A 13,315-nucleotide genomic window follows, 5' to 3' on the forward strand; every position below is an offset into this window, starting at 1 on the left:
ATTCTCCTGCCTCAGCCTCCCGAGTAGCTGGGATTATAGGCATGCGCCACCATGCCTGGCTAATTTTTGTATTTTTAGTAGAGACGGGGTTTCTCCATGTTGATCAGTCTGGTCTCGAACTCCCGACCTCAGGTGATCCGCCCGCCTTGGCCTCCCAAAGTGCTGGGATTACAGGCATGAGCTACTGTCTTTTCTTTGACCCTTCCTTTCCAGTTTTTGAAGATAAAGCAGGAAAGAAACTTCTCTGAAGATACTTGATAAAAATCCCCCCCCCCAAAATAAAAACACATGCTTCTACTTCGTTGATACAAATTTACTGCAGTTTGACACCTGGGTCTAGTTCAGCTGGCGGCTGAGCTGATTTATGTGTTCACCCCGATAGCCAGGTGTGCCTATCTCCTTGCGGAAGCCCACTCTATCTTTGGTAGCATGATGGGCCACTGAGAGGTGGAAAGGGCTCAAGAACCATGAGATCTGGAAATGCTTCCCTGGGCAGGCAATTTCATGAATGAGGTCTTCCAAGCAAATAACACCAAACTTCCCCAGGTGCTCCTCAATCACTGTGTTGTCTGTCAGAGGGATGATCTTATTCTTGACCTTGGCTTGTCCACGTTTAAAAATGAGTTCCCGAACAGACTTCAGATTTGGAAATGCCCAGGTCACGTAAGTTTCCACTGTATGCAACATTTTTAGGTTCTGGGAGGTAACTTTTACAAAGACACCACTAAAAATTTTCTTTAGGCAAAGTCTTGCAATGGTTCTCTGCACCAATAAACTCATGCCATCAATCCTTTCGATGCGTACAGCAAAAGCCAAGGATTGTTTATCTGGCAATTCCAAGGCATGAGGTTTCACTTCTAGTCGTCTGAGACACACCTTGTCACCTTTCTGCCTCCAGGAATCATGTAGGAATGATTCCAGTCACTTAAACCTGAGCCCTTTTCCTTTTCTCTGCTCCTTCTTTGCCAAAAGTGCCTGCTTTGCCTGGGTGGCTTTGAGGGCTTGATAAGCCTTCCTCTTTTTCAGGAGATTTTCTGGAACCAAAGGGATTTTTCTTTGCTCTTGCTCTACCATCTTTCTAGTCGTGTCTTCTCTTTTTTAATCTTTGTCAATCTTGCTGGAGGATTACAAGTTTTATTGTTCTTTTCAAGAGACCAACTGTTGGATTTATTTTTTTCTATTGTTTTTCTGTTTTCAATTTCATTGATTTCTGCTCTTGTATTTATTACTTCCTTCTGCTTAGTTTGAGTTTTCTCTTCTTTTTCTAGTTTCTTGAGGTGGGAGCTTAGATTATTGATTTAAGACCTTTCCTCTTTTCTCATATAAACATTTAGTGCTATAATGTTCCCTCTCAACAGTGCTTTATCTGTACCCCACAAATTTTGATGTTACATTTTTCATTTTCATTCATCATGTTTTAATTTCCCTTGGGACTTCATCTTTGATCCATGGATCATATAGAAATATATTATTTAATTTTAAAGTATCTGGAGATTTTCCTGTTATCTTTCTGTTATTGATTGATAGTTCTATGCTGTTATAATCAGAGAACATACTCTGTATGACTTCAATTTGTGGAGGTGTTTTATGACCCCCGGTATGGTCTATTTGCAGAATGTTCAACAGGTGATTGAAAGGAATGTGCATTCTATTAGTGTTTGGCTGGGGAAGGCTGGGTATCTTCAAAAAGGTTTTCTGTTCAGTGAAGTCACCTTTTTCCTGGTCCTTTAACAGGAATGACTTTTCTTGGAGCCATATTTTTTTTTTTGGCGGGGGTAAGCTGTTCCCGTTGATGGTTCTGAGTTGTAAGTTTCTCCAGTACCTTTTGATGATGTATGGGAGGATAAAGGAAAACCCAGGGAACTCAACCACTGTGCTGTTCAAGTCCTGAGGTCTGTAAGCTGTCCTCCTTACCTTTCTACCTTTCAGAGTCTTCCGATTTGTGTTTGTTGTTTCACTTAATTTTTTTCCTGGTCTCTTCTACATGTACTAGTCTCTTCTTTCTTTTCTATTTTTTTGCTTTGTTTTGTTTTTTGATAGAGTCTCACTCTGTCACCCAGGCTGAAGTGCAGTTTGTGCGATCTCAACTCACTGCAACCTCTGCCTCCTGGGTTCAAGCGATTCTCCTGCCTCAGCCTCCCAAGTAGCTGAAATTACAAGTGCGTGCCACCATTCCCGGCTAATTTTTGTACTTTTAGTAGAGATGAGGTTTCACCATGTTGGCTAAGCTAGTCTTGAACTCCTGGCCTCAACTGATATCAGCCAGCCTTGGCTTCCCAAAGTTCTAGGATTACAGGTGTGAGCCACCGCACCTGGTCTCTTTTCTTTTCTTATATTAACTTTATTAATTTGCATTTTACTAGGGAAGCACTTGTTTTATGGCAGTATTAAAATGCATTGCTATACAGTTTGCATAATGTTCTGCAATAACTGCTTTAAACACCTTCCTATCTGGGAAAGATTTTCCTCTCATTTCAAATACATGTATATGCGTATGTGTGTGTGGTTTCTATAGTTTCAAGGCTCTTCCATGTTGTAGTAGGTATCCATACTTCTTTATTACCAAATAATAATATTCTATTGTGTATATATATGGCAAATTTTGTTTATCCATTCATCAGTTGATGGATATTTAGATTATTTCTGCCTTTTGGCTATTATGAGTAATGCTGCTGTGACTATTTGTGTATAAGTTTTGGAATGGACATATGTTTTCATTTATCTTGCACAGACATGGTCTCCTAATCAAATGGAAGATTTGGGTTTTGATTTATATTTTCCTAATGACTGATGATGATAATTATCTTATGTTATTCCTATATCTATCTGCACGCACACACACACACACACACACACACACACACATACACACATACACATTCTTGACTCCTTTATCTGATTTGCTAGAGAGTTTTTTAAATGACATCGGTCATTTCCATTTGTTTATTTATTTTTTTGAGACAGGGTCTCACTCTGTCATCCAGGCTGGAGTGCAGTGGCACAATCACAGCTCACTGCAGCCCCGACTTCCCAGACTCAAGCAATCCTCCTACCTCAGTCTTCCTGAATAGCTGGAACTCCAGGTGCACACAACCATGCCTGGCTAATTTTTCTTTTTTTTTTTTTTGTAGAGATGAGGTTTCACCATGTTGCCCAGGTTGGGCTCAAACTCCTGGGCTCAAGCGATCCTCCCACCTTGGCCTCTCAAAGTGCTGAGATTATAGGCATGAGCCACTGCGCCCGGCTACATTGGTCATTTCATTTCTTTTTTTTCTTTAAGCCTCCTATATTTATTTGATTTAGTTAAGGTTTTATTTTTATTAATTACTTCCTGGTTTTGGTTTTTGTTTTGCTTAATTTTGTTTTTTCTAATTCTAATGTTTTAGGTTGAATGTATAGCTCATTTTGGGGTTGTATTTATTTTTAATTAAAAACAACACTATTTAAAGCAGTAAATTTCACTCCAAATACAATGCTGTATTCCGTAACTTCTGGTAAAATTTGTATAGCTTCTGTATTGATTTCCCACTTTGATCCTGGGTTATTTAGGAAAAAGTTTCTTTTCTTCCCCTTTTAAAAAATAAGATTTATTTAGGTATATTCCAATACCATAAAATTCACCCACTTAAAGTATGCAGCTCAGTGGTTTTTAGTATATTAACAGAGTTGTGCAGCCATCACCACAATCTAATTTTAGGACCTTTTCAACACCCCCAAAAGAAATCCTGTCCTTATTAGTAGACATTCACCATTCATGCCAGCCACCTCATACTCCCAGCCCTAGGCAACCACTATTCTATTTCTGTCTCTGTGGATTTGCCTATTCTGGATATTTCACATGAATGGAATCACAAATATGTGGTCTTTTGTGACTGGCTTCTTTCACTTAGGGTAGAGTTTTCAGGGTTCATCCATGTTGTAGTATTAGTACTTCTTTTGTATTACCAAATGTTATAATATTCCATTGTGTATATATGCCAAATTTTGTTTATCCATTCATCAATTGACATCAAACATTTGGATTGTTTCTACTTTTTGGCTGCTATAAATAATGCTGCTGTGAATATTTGTATACAAGTTTTGGAATGGACATGGGTTTTTTAAAATTTCTCTTGCATAGATACCTATGAGTGGAATTTCTGGGTTATATGGTGACTTTATGGTTGATATTTTGAGAAACTGCCAAAATGTTTTTCAGAATGAGTGTACCATTTTACAATCCAACCAGCAATGTTTGAGAGCCCCAATTTATTCACAGCTCACCAACACTTGTTATTGTCTTTTCTTCTTATGTTAGCCATTTTAGTGGATGTGACATGGTTTCCTAATACATGAAAGATTTTGGTTTTGATTTGCATTTTCCTAATGACTGATGTTGTTGAACATCTTATGTTACGATCAGAGAATGTAAGCCTGTCAATTCCCAATATTAAAACATTTATCAGATTTTTTGGTGGCCAAGTTATTTGAAGGAATTTTGTAAAAGTTCCATTACTATAAGAGAAGAAAGTATATTTTCCCTCTTGTTTTGGTATAACATCCTTTTTATGTTTTTAAAATTTAACTTGTTCATGCCTTTTATTTTATTTTACTCTTTATTTATTTTACTTTCACTTTTCCTCTTCATCCCATTCTTACTTCTGTTGTCTTAAGTTCCTCTTCTTTTTAAGTAGATATTTTTCATTTCTTAACAAGAATGACTAAATCTACAGTGCCTCTAATAATTGATCAGAATAAAATTGTACCTCAACTTGGACACAGAGACACTAGTTCCCTCAATGAGGAAACAGTTTTACCTCTGGATATTTTTGAGTTAATTAAAAAACTTTAGTCCCAGGCTATTAATATTTTTCTTATAGCGTGTCTCTTCTGTCTCAAGAAATTTTACTTAACTTTTTTATTCTGAACTCAGGGTCATATTTTCACCATCTGTTAAACAGAACCACATTTATTTTGAACCTACCAGGGAAAAGGTATCATGTGATATAACCTTGACAACGTGAACTTTGGAGCCTGGTAGACTGGGTTTGACTTAACACCACTAAACCTCTAATTCTGTATGCATAAAATGAAATAATAATGATTTTAACAACACATAGATGAAAGATTTGTTGTGCAAATTACCTACTTCTGCACATTACATGCTTCCTTATAACAATACTTGCTAACATGTATTAAGTGTTTACCTGGGGCCAGTTCAGTGCTAAGTACCATTGAAACATAATCTCATCTAATTTTCATAGCCACTTGAGATAAATATTTCAAATTCATTTTGAAAAATAAACCTGAAGAAGCTTTTTCGTGTTCTCATAGCTAAAGGTTGGCAGAGCTAGAATTTAAACCTTTATTAATTTTAGTCCAAATCTCATGCTCTTCCTCATATTCTATTTTAATTGATAAGCAGAATATGTGTTTCTTGGACTTTATCTACCTCACAGTATCCAGTGCAGTGAACTGTACTTTGGTTCCCCCAGGAGATGTCTGTGTAGTGAGTGCTGTCTGCCTCTGATCATATGGACACTGTCTTTCCAGGGTTCTTGGAGTCTCTGCAGAGTCCCTGGGCCAGATCTCATAGTGAAGGCTGCAGGATCTTCCTTCTGACCCCAGCAGTCCCCGTTGAGTCCACTGATTCCACTGGAATTATAGAGTTATCAGCAAGGAAGCCCCAGGGCTGACGTCCAAGTCCGTCGGGAACATGCCAGCTAACGAGGACGCTCCCCAGCCAGGGGAACATGGCAGTGCCTGTGAGGTGAGGAGGAGGAAGAGGTGCCCAGGGGTTGGAATTCATCCAGAGCCCTGAAGGAAAGATACTATCTCATAGTTTTCATTTCTAGTACTTTTTTTTTACCAGGCAGGAAAATTTCCTCCACCCCCATTTGTATTGGTCATTTATTTCCCTTTTGTGAATTTCCTTCTCCTGTCCGTTGCTGATTTATTTATCTTAGCTTATGGATTTTAAAAGAGGCTTTTGAAAATACTCAGGTTAATAGCCCTTTATCATTCTTGCATATTTTTATGAATATTTGTCGCCACTTGGTAATTTGCAATTAGCTCTTAGTTTCATTTAATCAAATAGTTCTCTGTCTTGTTTAAAAAAAAAAAAAAAAAAAAAACCTCTTCCATGCTTTGCTTTCTGCCAGATTCCAGCTCCCCAGAAGTAAGCACCTTTACTCTTTTTAATAGTTTTAAAGAATGTTTGGGTGTTATCTATTGGCTTTCCACTATGGAAGATAGAGATTGAGCTTTTCTTTTCTTTTCTTTTTTTTTTTTTGAGATAGAGTCTCGCTCTGTGGCCCAGGCTGGAGTGCAGTGGTCGGATCTTAGCTCACCGCAAGCTCCACCTCCCGGGTTTACGCCATTCTCCTCCTCAGCCTCCCGAGTAGCTGGGACTATAGGCGCCTGCCACCACGCCCGGCTAGTTTTTTGTATTTTTTTAGTAGAGATGGGATTTCACCGTGTTAGCCAGGATGGTCTCGATCTCCTGACCTCGTGATCCGCCCGTCTCGGCCTCCCGAAGTGCTGGGATTACAGGCTTGAGCCACCGCGCCCGGCGAGATTGAACTTTTCTTCACTCCCCCACTCACATACCCGTTTCCTAACCCCACCTCCCTAAGATAGGTATATCATTGTTTTGGTGAGATTCATGGTCGGTGTTGATCATTGAATCCCATGGTATCCATGCTGTGATGACTATTTCTGCACAACTTTTTTCTTTTCCTTGGAATTAACAATTTTCTGTCTCAGTCATTTGTTTGTATTACTATATACATATCAATCATTCAACTCCAAATTCTTCCCTGGTGTTTAGATCTCCTTTCTATATATTCAAACACATTAGGTGATAATCACAGTGATAATAATTAAAAGCAGTCATACAACATTTACTGCATGCCAAGCACTGTTACATGTACTCTACGTGTGTTCACCCATCTTCACAACAACCTCATGAAGTAGGTACCATTGTTATTATTATCTTTAGAGACAGAGTCTCACTCTGTTGCCCAGGCTGAAGTGCAGTGGCACAATCATAGCTCACTGCCACCTCGAACTCCTGAGCTCAAGTGATCCTCCTACCTCAGCCTCCCAAGTAGCTGGGACTACAGGTCCGAGCCACCATGCCCAGTAAGTGCCATTATTATCCCCATGTCACAGAGGGGAAAACGGGGGCATAGGAGAAAACTGGGGCACAGAGAAAAACCATTTGGCCCAGGTTTACACAGTAAATAGCCAGTAATAGGTGGGGCTGCTCTCACTTCTGGGCATCATTGTCTTCTCTTTGAAGAAATCTCTCCTGGAGCTTGACTTGCTAAAGTCTGGACTGGTGACTTTCTCAGTTTGATACAGAGCTGTTACCTTGGTGTCTTCTCTTTACCATCTCCCAGGAAATCCCCTTGACTTCTCTCTTGAGTCAGATCTGTTTCCTGGAGCTTATGTCTTCCTCTTTCTTGGCTTGCCCCTTCATTTTGTGGGGAGCACATCCTGCAGTATATCCTTGAAAATGGATGCCCGACAGGTACATTTTATGAAACTTTGCATGTCTGAAAATGTCATGCAGAAATATATTTACTGAATACATATAACTGTATAAATTTATGTGTAGAAATATAAATTTGAATGCCATGGAAATATACCTATTTGATCCTGACACTAAACTTGTCTTTTTGGCTGAGAATATAATTCTAGATTGGAAGTATTTTTTTTTTTTTTTTTTGAGATGGAGTCTCACCTTGTCGCCCAGGCTGGAGTGCAGTGGTGTAATCTCGGCTCACTGCAACCTCCGCCTCCTGGGTTCACACCATTCTCCTGCCTCAGCCTCCTGAGTAGCTGGGACTACAGGCACCCACTACCACACCCGGCTAATTTTTTTGTATTTTTAGTAGAGACAGGGTTTCATCGTGTTAGCCAGGATGGTCTCGATCTCCTGACCTTGTGATCTGCCCACCTCAGCCTCCCAAAGTGCTGGGATTACAGGAGTGAGCCACCGTGCCCAGCCTAGAAATCATTTTTATGCCCTATTTGAAAGCCCGTCCAAAGTCTTCCTAGGCCTTTTCTACTCACACGCACATTTTCTCTGCTTTTCTAAAACTCTTTTTATTTGGTTTTCGATGCTGCTTTGTAAAAATTATTTGCTTTACTGATATCCATTTCTATCTCTTTTGCTCTCCCTTTAGTAGTATTTTTTAAAAAACTTTATCTTCCAAACCTTCTTTTCTATCTCTTATTAATGCTGTTATATTTTTTAAGTAGCTCTTTTTGTCTTCAGAATATTCCCGTGCTATTTTTGTTTTATGGATGCAGCATCATATCATTCTAAAGATATTAGTAGTAGTTTTTTAAAAAACGTAATTTTTTGGCCGAGCGTGGTGGCTCAAGCCTGTAATCCCAGCACCTGTCTCTTATACACATCTAGATGTGTATAAGAGACAGTCTCAGCTCACTGCAAGCTCCGCCTCCCGGGTTTACGCCATTCTCCTGCCTCAGCCTCCCGAGTAGCTGGGACTACAGGTACCCGCCACCTTACCCGGCTAGTTTTTTTGTATTTTTTTTAGTAGAGATGGGGTTTCACCGTGTTAACCAGGATGGTCTCAATCTCCTGACCTCGTGATCCGCCCGTCTTGGCCTCCCAAAGTGCTGGGATTACAGGCTTGAGCCACCACGCCCGGCCAAAGAAATTTTTATCAATTTTTGTTAATTTAAAATATTTCAGTGAAATATAATATGAATTATAAGCAATGCTGCTAGGAACATTCTTCATCATGTCTCCGTGCACATGTGTACACCCTCTCTTAAATACATACAGGGGCGTGAAGTTAATGGATCATAGTTACACTTAAAAACGTCTTTATTGTGAAATATTACATACCTACAGAAAAGCACACAGAACAGACATGTATGGCCGAGTAAGTTATCCTTCCATAGGCCTAGAAAGAGTCCATAGTTAGCATTCCACAATCCCTCTACTCCCAGAGCTAACTACTACCCTGACTTTTATGATAATCACTTCCCCAAAGAAAATCACAGCTGGGCGCAGTGACTCACACCTGTAATCCCAGCACTTCAGGAGGCTGAGGTGGGTGGATCACCTGAGGTCAGTCAGGAGTTCAAGACTAGCCTGTCCAACATGGTGAAACCCTGTCTGTACTAAAAATACAAATATTAGCCGGGCATGGTGGCAGGCGCCTGTAATCTCAGCTACTTGGGAGGCTGAGGCAGGAGAATTGTTTGAACCCAGGAGGCAGAGGTTGCAGTAAGCTAAGATCGCGCCACTGCACTCCAGTCTAGGTGAAAAAAGTGAGACTCTGTCTCAAAAAAAAAAAAAAAAAAAAAAAGAAGAAGAAAATCGCAATCCACAGAGTGGGAGAAGATATAAACAACAGAGGACTTATACCCAGAATATATAAAGAACAACAAAACAACAAGAAAAAGCAGAATACCCACTAGTCAGAGGCCTTCTTGAACAGATATGTAACAGATGAAGATATTCAGATGGCTATTAGACACGTGAGACAGTGCTCAATCTCATTTTTCATCAGGGAAATGCAAATTTAAACCACGATGTAATACAACTACCCCTTACCACCACCACCAGAATGGCTATAATTTAGAACAGTGACAATGACAAGTGTTAGTGAGGAGGAGGAGCACTGCTGATGAGAATGTAAATCGGTACAATCTCTGGGGACCTTTTAGCCTTATTCATCCATGCATATGTAGACCATATGAGGAAACAGTTCTAGGAAAACACCCACCAGAAATCCTTGGCTGATGCACCAGGACCCATGTATAAATGCTCACTGTAGCATTACTTGTAATAGCCAGAAACTGGAAATAATGCAAATGCCCATCAATAATAGAGTGGGGCCAGGTGTGACAGCTCATACTCATAATCCCAACACTTTGAGAGGCTGAGGCAGGAAGATCATTAGAGGCCAGGAGTTCAAGACCAGCCTGGGCAACATAGTGAGACCCATCTCTACAAAAAAAAAAAAAAAAAAAGAAAAATTTAAAAAATAGAATGAATAAATGAATTGAACATAATGTTGAGTGAAAGAAGGTAGACACCAAAGAATTTATTGTGTTTCAATTTATATGAAGTTTTAAGACAGGAAAAGCAAAAGCATATAGTATAGAGGGGTACATTTGTAGGTGATAAAACTTGAAAGCAAAGTGAGGAAGTGCTCACCATCTGAGGCAGAATAGTGGCTTTCTTGACCAGGGGCGTTGCAGGGAGGGAGGGAAAGAGGCATGAGAAAGGCTTCCGGCCAAGGAGCTGGCCATGTTCTATTTTCAGATTGTGGTGGTAATTAGGTTGGTATTTGCTTTGAATGATTAGTTAAGGTGAATATTTGTTTCATATGTTTTTCTACATGAATATTATGTTTAATAATAATAATCTTTTGAAAAGAAAAAATGTACCCTCCAATTTTGACCCCAGTAGCCCATATATTCTTTCCCAAGGCAGATACAGGTAGTCTGTCCATACAAACACACACAATAAACTGAAATATTAGCATACAAAATTTCCAGCACTTGCTTTTCTCCCTTAACAATAAAGCTTGGTGATTATTCAGTGTCACTACATGTAATGAGTTACCTCATTCCTTTACAAGGCTACGTCTTATTCTATTATATGAATATATCAAAATATGCTAACCAGTTTTCTATTAATAGACATTTAAAGGATTTCTAATCTTTTGCAATTGTACACAACACTGCAATGAATATCCTTATACAAATCTTAGCACAAGAGAGAGTATGTTTAAAGAGAAATTTCTCCAAGTAGAATTCCCAGGACAGATGATATATACATTTTTACTCTTTTCATTTTGTTTTGTTTACACATTTTTATTCTTAATAGATATGGAAAAATTGCCTGCCTTGTGGGTTGTGTCAGTTGTATGAGTGTCTGTTTTCACCATACCCAAGCAACACAGTGTCTTGTCATATTCCTTTTTTCTTTTTGGCCAGTCTGGTAGGTTACAACACAGTATCTCAGTATAGATTTAATTTACATTTCTCTTATGGCCAAGGTTGAATATATGTGACGGTGTTTAAAGAGCCATTTATATGATTTTTTTCTGAGACATTTTAAAATTTCCTTTTCCCATTTTTTTCTATTAGGTTGTTGCTATTTATGGAAGGATGTTGCATGTGTCCCAGTTATTTTTCCCAACTTCCCATTTGTCTTTTAAATGAAAATGTTAGTGTTTTCTCTGTGCATTGAGTTTATGAATCTTTTCTGTTCTCCAAGTTTTGTATCGTAACTAGAAACGCCTTCCTCATTGTTCACCATTGCTCAGCGGTATTTGGGGCAAAAAAAAAACTCTTGTATTTTCTATTTAATACTTAATTGTTTTTATTTTTTACTTTTACAGCTGCGACTAGCTGGATTCTTTTTGCTATTGTTGTAAAGCCTTAACCAGGGATCTATCTTAATTTTTCTTCAAGATGCCTACACATTTGTCCCAACACCATTTATTGAATAATCTATATTCCCCCCCAACATGCAATACTACATTAGCATATACAGGCATACCTTGGAGATATTGCAGGTTCGATTCCAGACCACTGCAATAAAGCGAGTATCTCAGTAAAGAGTCATACAAATTTTGTGGCTTCCCACATAAAAGTTATGTTTATAGTATGCTATAGTCTATTAAGTGTACAATAGCATTATGTCTAAAAACAGTGTATATACTTTAATTTAAAAATACTACTACAAAATGCTAACAATCACGTGAGCCTTTGGTGGGTCATAATCTTTTTGCTGGTGAAAGGTCTTGCCTTGATGCTGATGACTGCTGACCGATCAGGGTGGTGGTTGCTGAGCATTGGGGTGGCTATAGCAATTTAAAAAAATAAGACAACAATGAAGTTTGCCACATCAATTAACACTTTCCTTCCTGAAAGATTTCTCTGTAGTATACAACACTGTTTGACAGCATTTTATCCACAGTAGAAATCCTTTCAAAATTGGAGTCAGTCCTCTCAAACCCTGCCCCTGCTTTCTTTCAGTTTATGTAATATTCTAAATCACTTGCTGTCATTTCAACACTGTCCACAGCGTCTTCACTAGGAGTAGATTCTGTCTCAAGAAATCATGTTCTTTTCTTATCCATAAGAAAAAATTCCTCATCCATTGAAGTTGTATCATGAAATGGCAGCAGTTCAGTCACATCTTCAGGCTTCACTTCTAGTTCTCTCGCTATTTCCACCATCTTTGTAGCTATTTCCTCTAGTAACGTCTTGAATCCCTGAAAGTCATCCATGAGGGTTAGAATCAAGTCTTTCCAGACTTCTGTTATTGCTGATATTTTAACCTCCTCCCATGAATCGTGAGTGTTCTTAATGGCTTCTAGAATGATGAACTGTTTACAGGAGGTTTTCAATTTACTTTGCCCAGATTCATCCAAGGAATCACCATCTATGGCAGCTATAGTCTTACAAAACGTATTTCTTAAATAACACTTGAAAGTTGAAATTACTCTTTGATCTATGGGCTCCAGAATCATGTTGTGTTAACAGGCATGAAAACAACATGAATCTCCTTGTACATCTCCATCAGAGCTCTTTGGTGACCAGGTGCATTGTCAGTGAGCAGTGATATTTTGTAAAAAATCTTTTTTGTCTAGCAATAGGTGTTAAGAGTGGTCTTAAAATATTCAGTAAGCTATGCTGTAAACAGATGTGTTATCATCCAGGCTTTGTTGTTCCGTAATTCTTTTTTTTTTTTTTTTTTTTTTTGAGATGGAGTCTCGCTATGTTGCCAGGCTGGAGTGCAGTGGTGTGATCTTGGCTCACTGCAACTTTGCCTCTGCCTCCTGGGTTCAAGCGATTCTCCTGCCTCAGCCTCCCAAGTAGCTGGGACTACAGGCACACGCCACCATGCCCAGCTAATTTTTGTATTTTTAGTAGAAACAGAGTTTCACCATGTTGGCCAGGATGGTCTCAATCTCTTGACCTCGTGATCCGCCCGCCTCGGCCCCCCAAAGTGCCGGGATTATAGGTGTGAACCACCGCCCGCCTCGGCCCCCCAAAGTGCTGGGATTACAGGTGTGAGCCACTGCGCCCGGCCAATTTGGCATAATTCTTAAGGATCTTAGGATTTACAGAATGGTAAATGAGCATTGGCTTCACCATTTTTGTTGTTGTTTGTTTGAGACAGGGTCTCACTCTGTCAGTCAGGCTGGAGTGCAGTGATGTTATCATAGCTCACTGTAACCTTGAGCTCCTGGGCTCAAGGAATCCTGCCTTAGCCTCCTGAGTAGCTGGGACTACAGGCATGTGCCACCATGCCTGGCTAATTTAATTTTTT

General features: G+C 39.3%; 1 protein-coding gene and 1 pseudogene across 1 annotated transcript in view; one reads left to right on the forward strand and one right to left on the reverse strand.

The window, feature by feature from the left end:
* ZNF81 (zinc finger protein 81) overlaps positions 1-13,315 on the forward strand; it is a 94,559-nt gene that overhangs the window by 4,061 nt on the left and 77,183 nt on the right. The window contains exon 2 of the mRNA XM_011982858.1: positions 5,533-5,749. Coding sequence (XP_011838248.1) covers positions 5,696-5,749 — 54 coding nt within the window. The 5' untranslated portion in view covers positions 5,533-5,695. The remainder of the gene's footprint in view (positions 1-5,532; positions 5,750-13,315) is intronic.
* On the reverse strand, positions 337-1,074 carry LOC105541699 (annotated as a pseudogene).

Source organism: Mandrillus leucophaeus, unplaced genomic scaffold (assembly GCF_000951045.1).
Source record: "Mandrillus leucophaeus isolate KB7577 unplaced genomic scaffold, Mleu.le_1.0 Scaffold243, whole genome shotgun sequence".
In the NCBI taxonomy this organism is placed as follows: domain Eukaryota; kingdom Metazoa; phylum Chordata; class Mammalia; order Primates; family Cercopithecidae; genus Mandrillus; species Mandrillus leucophaeus.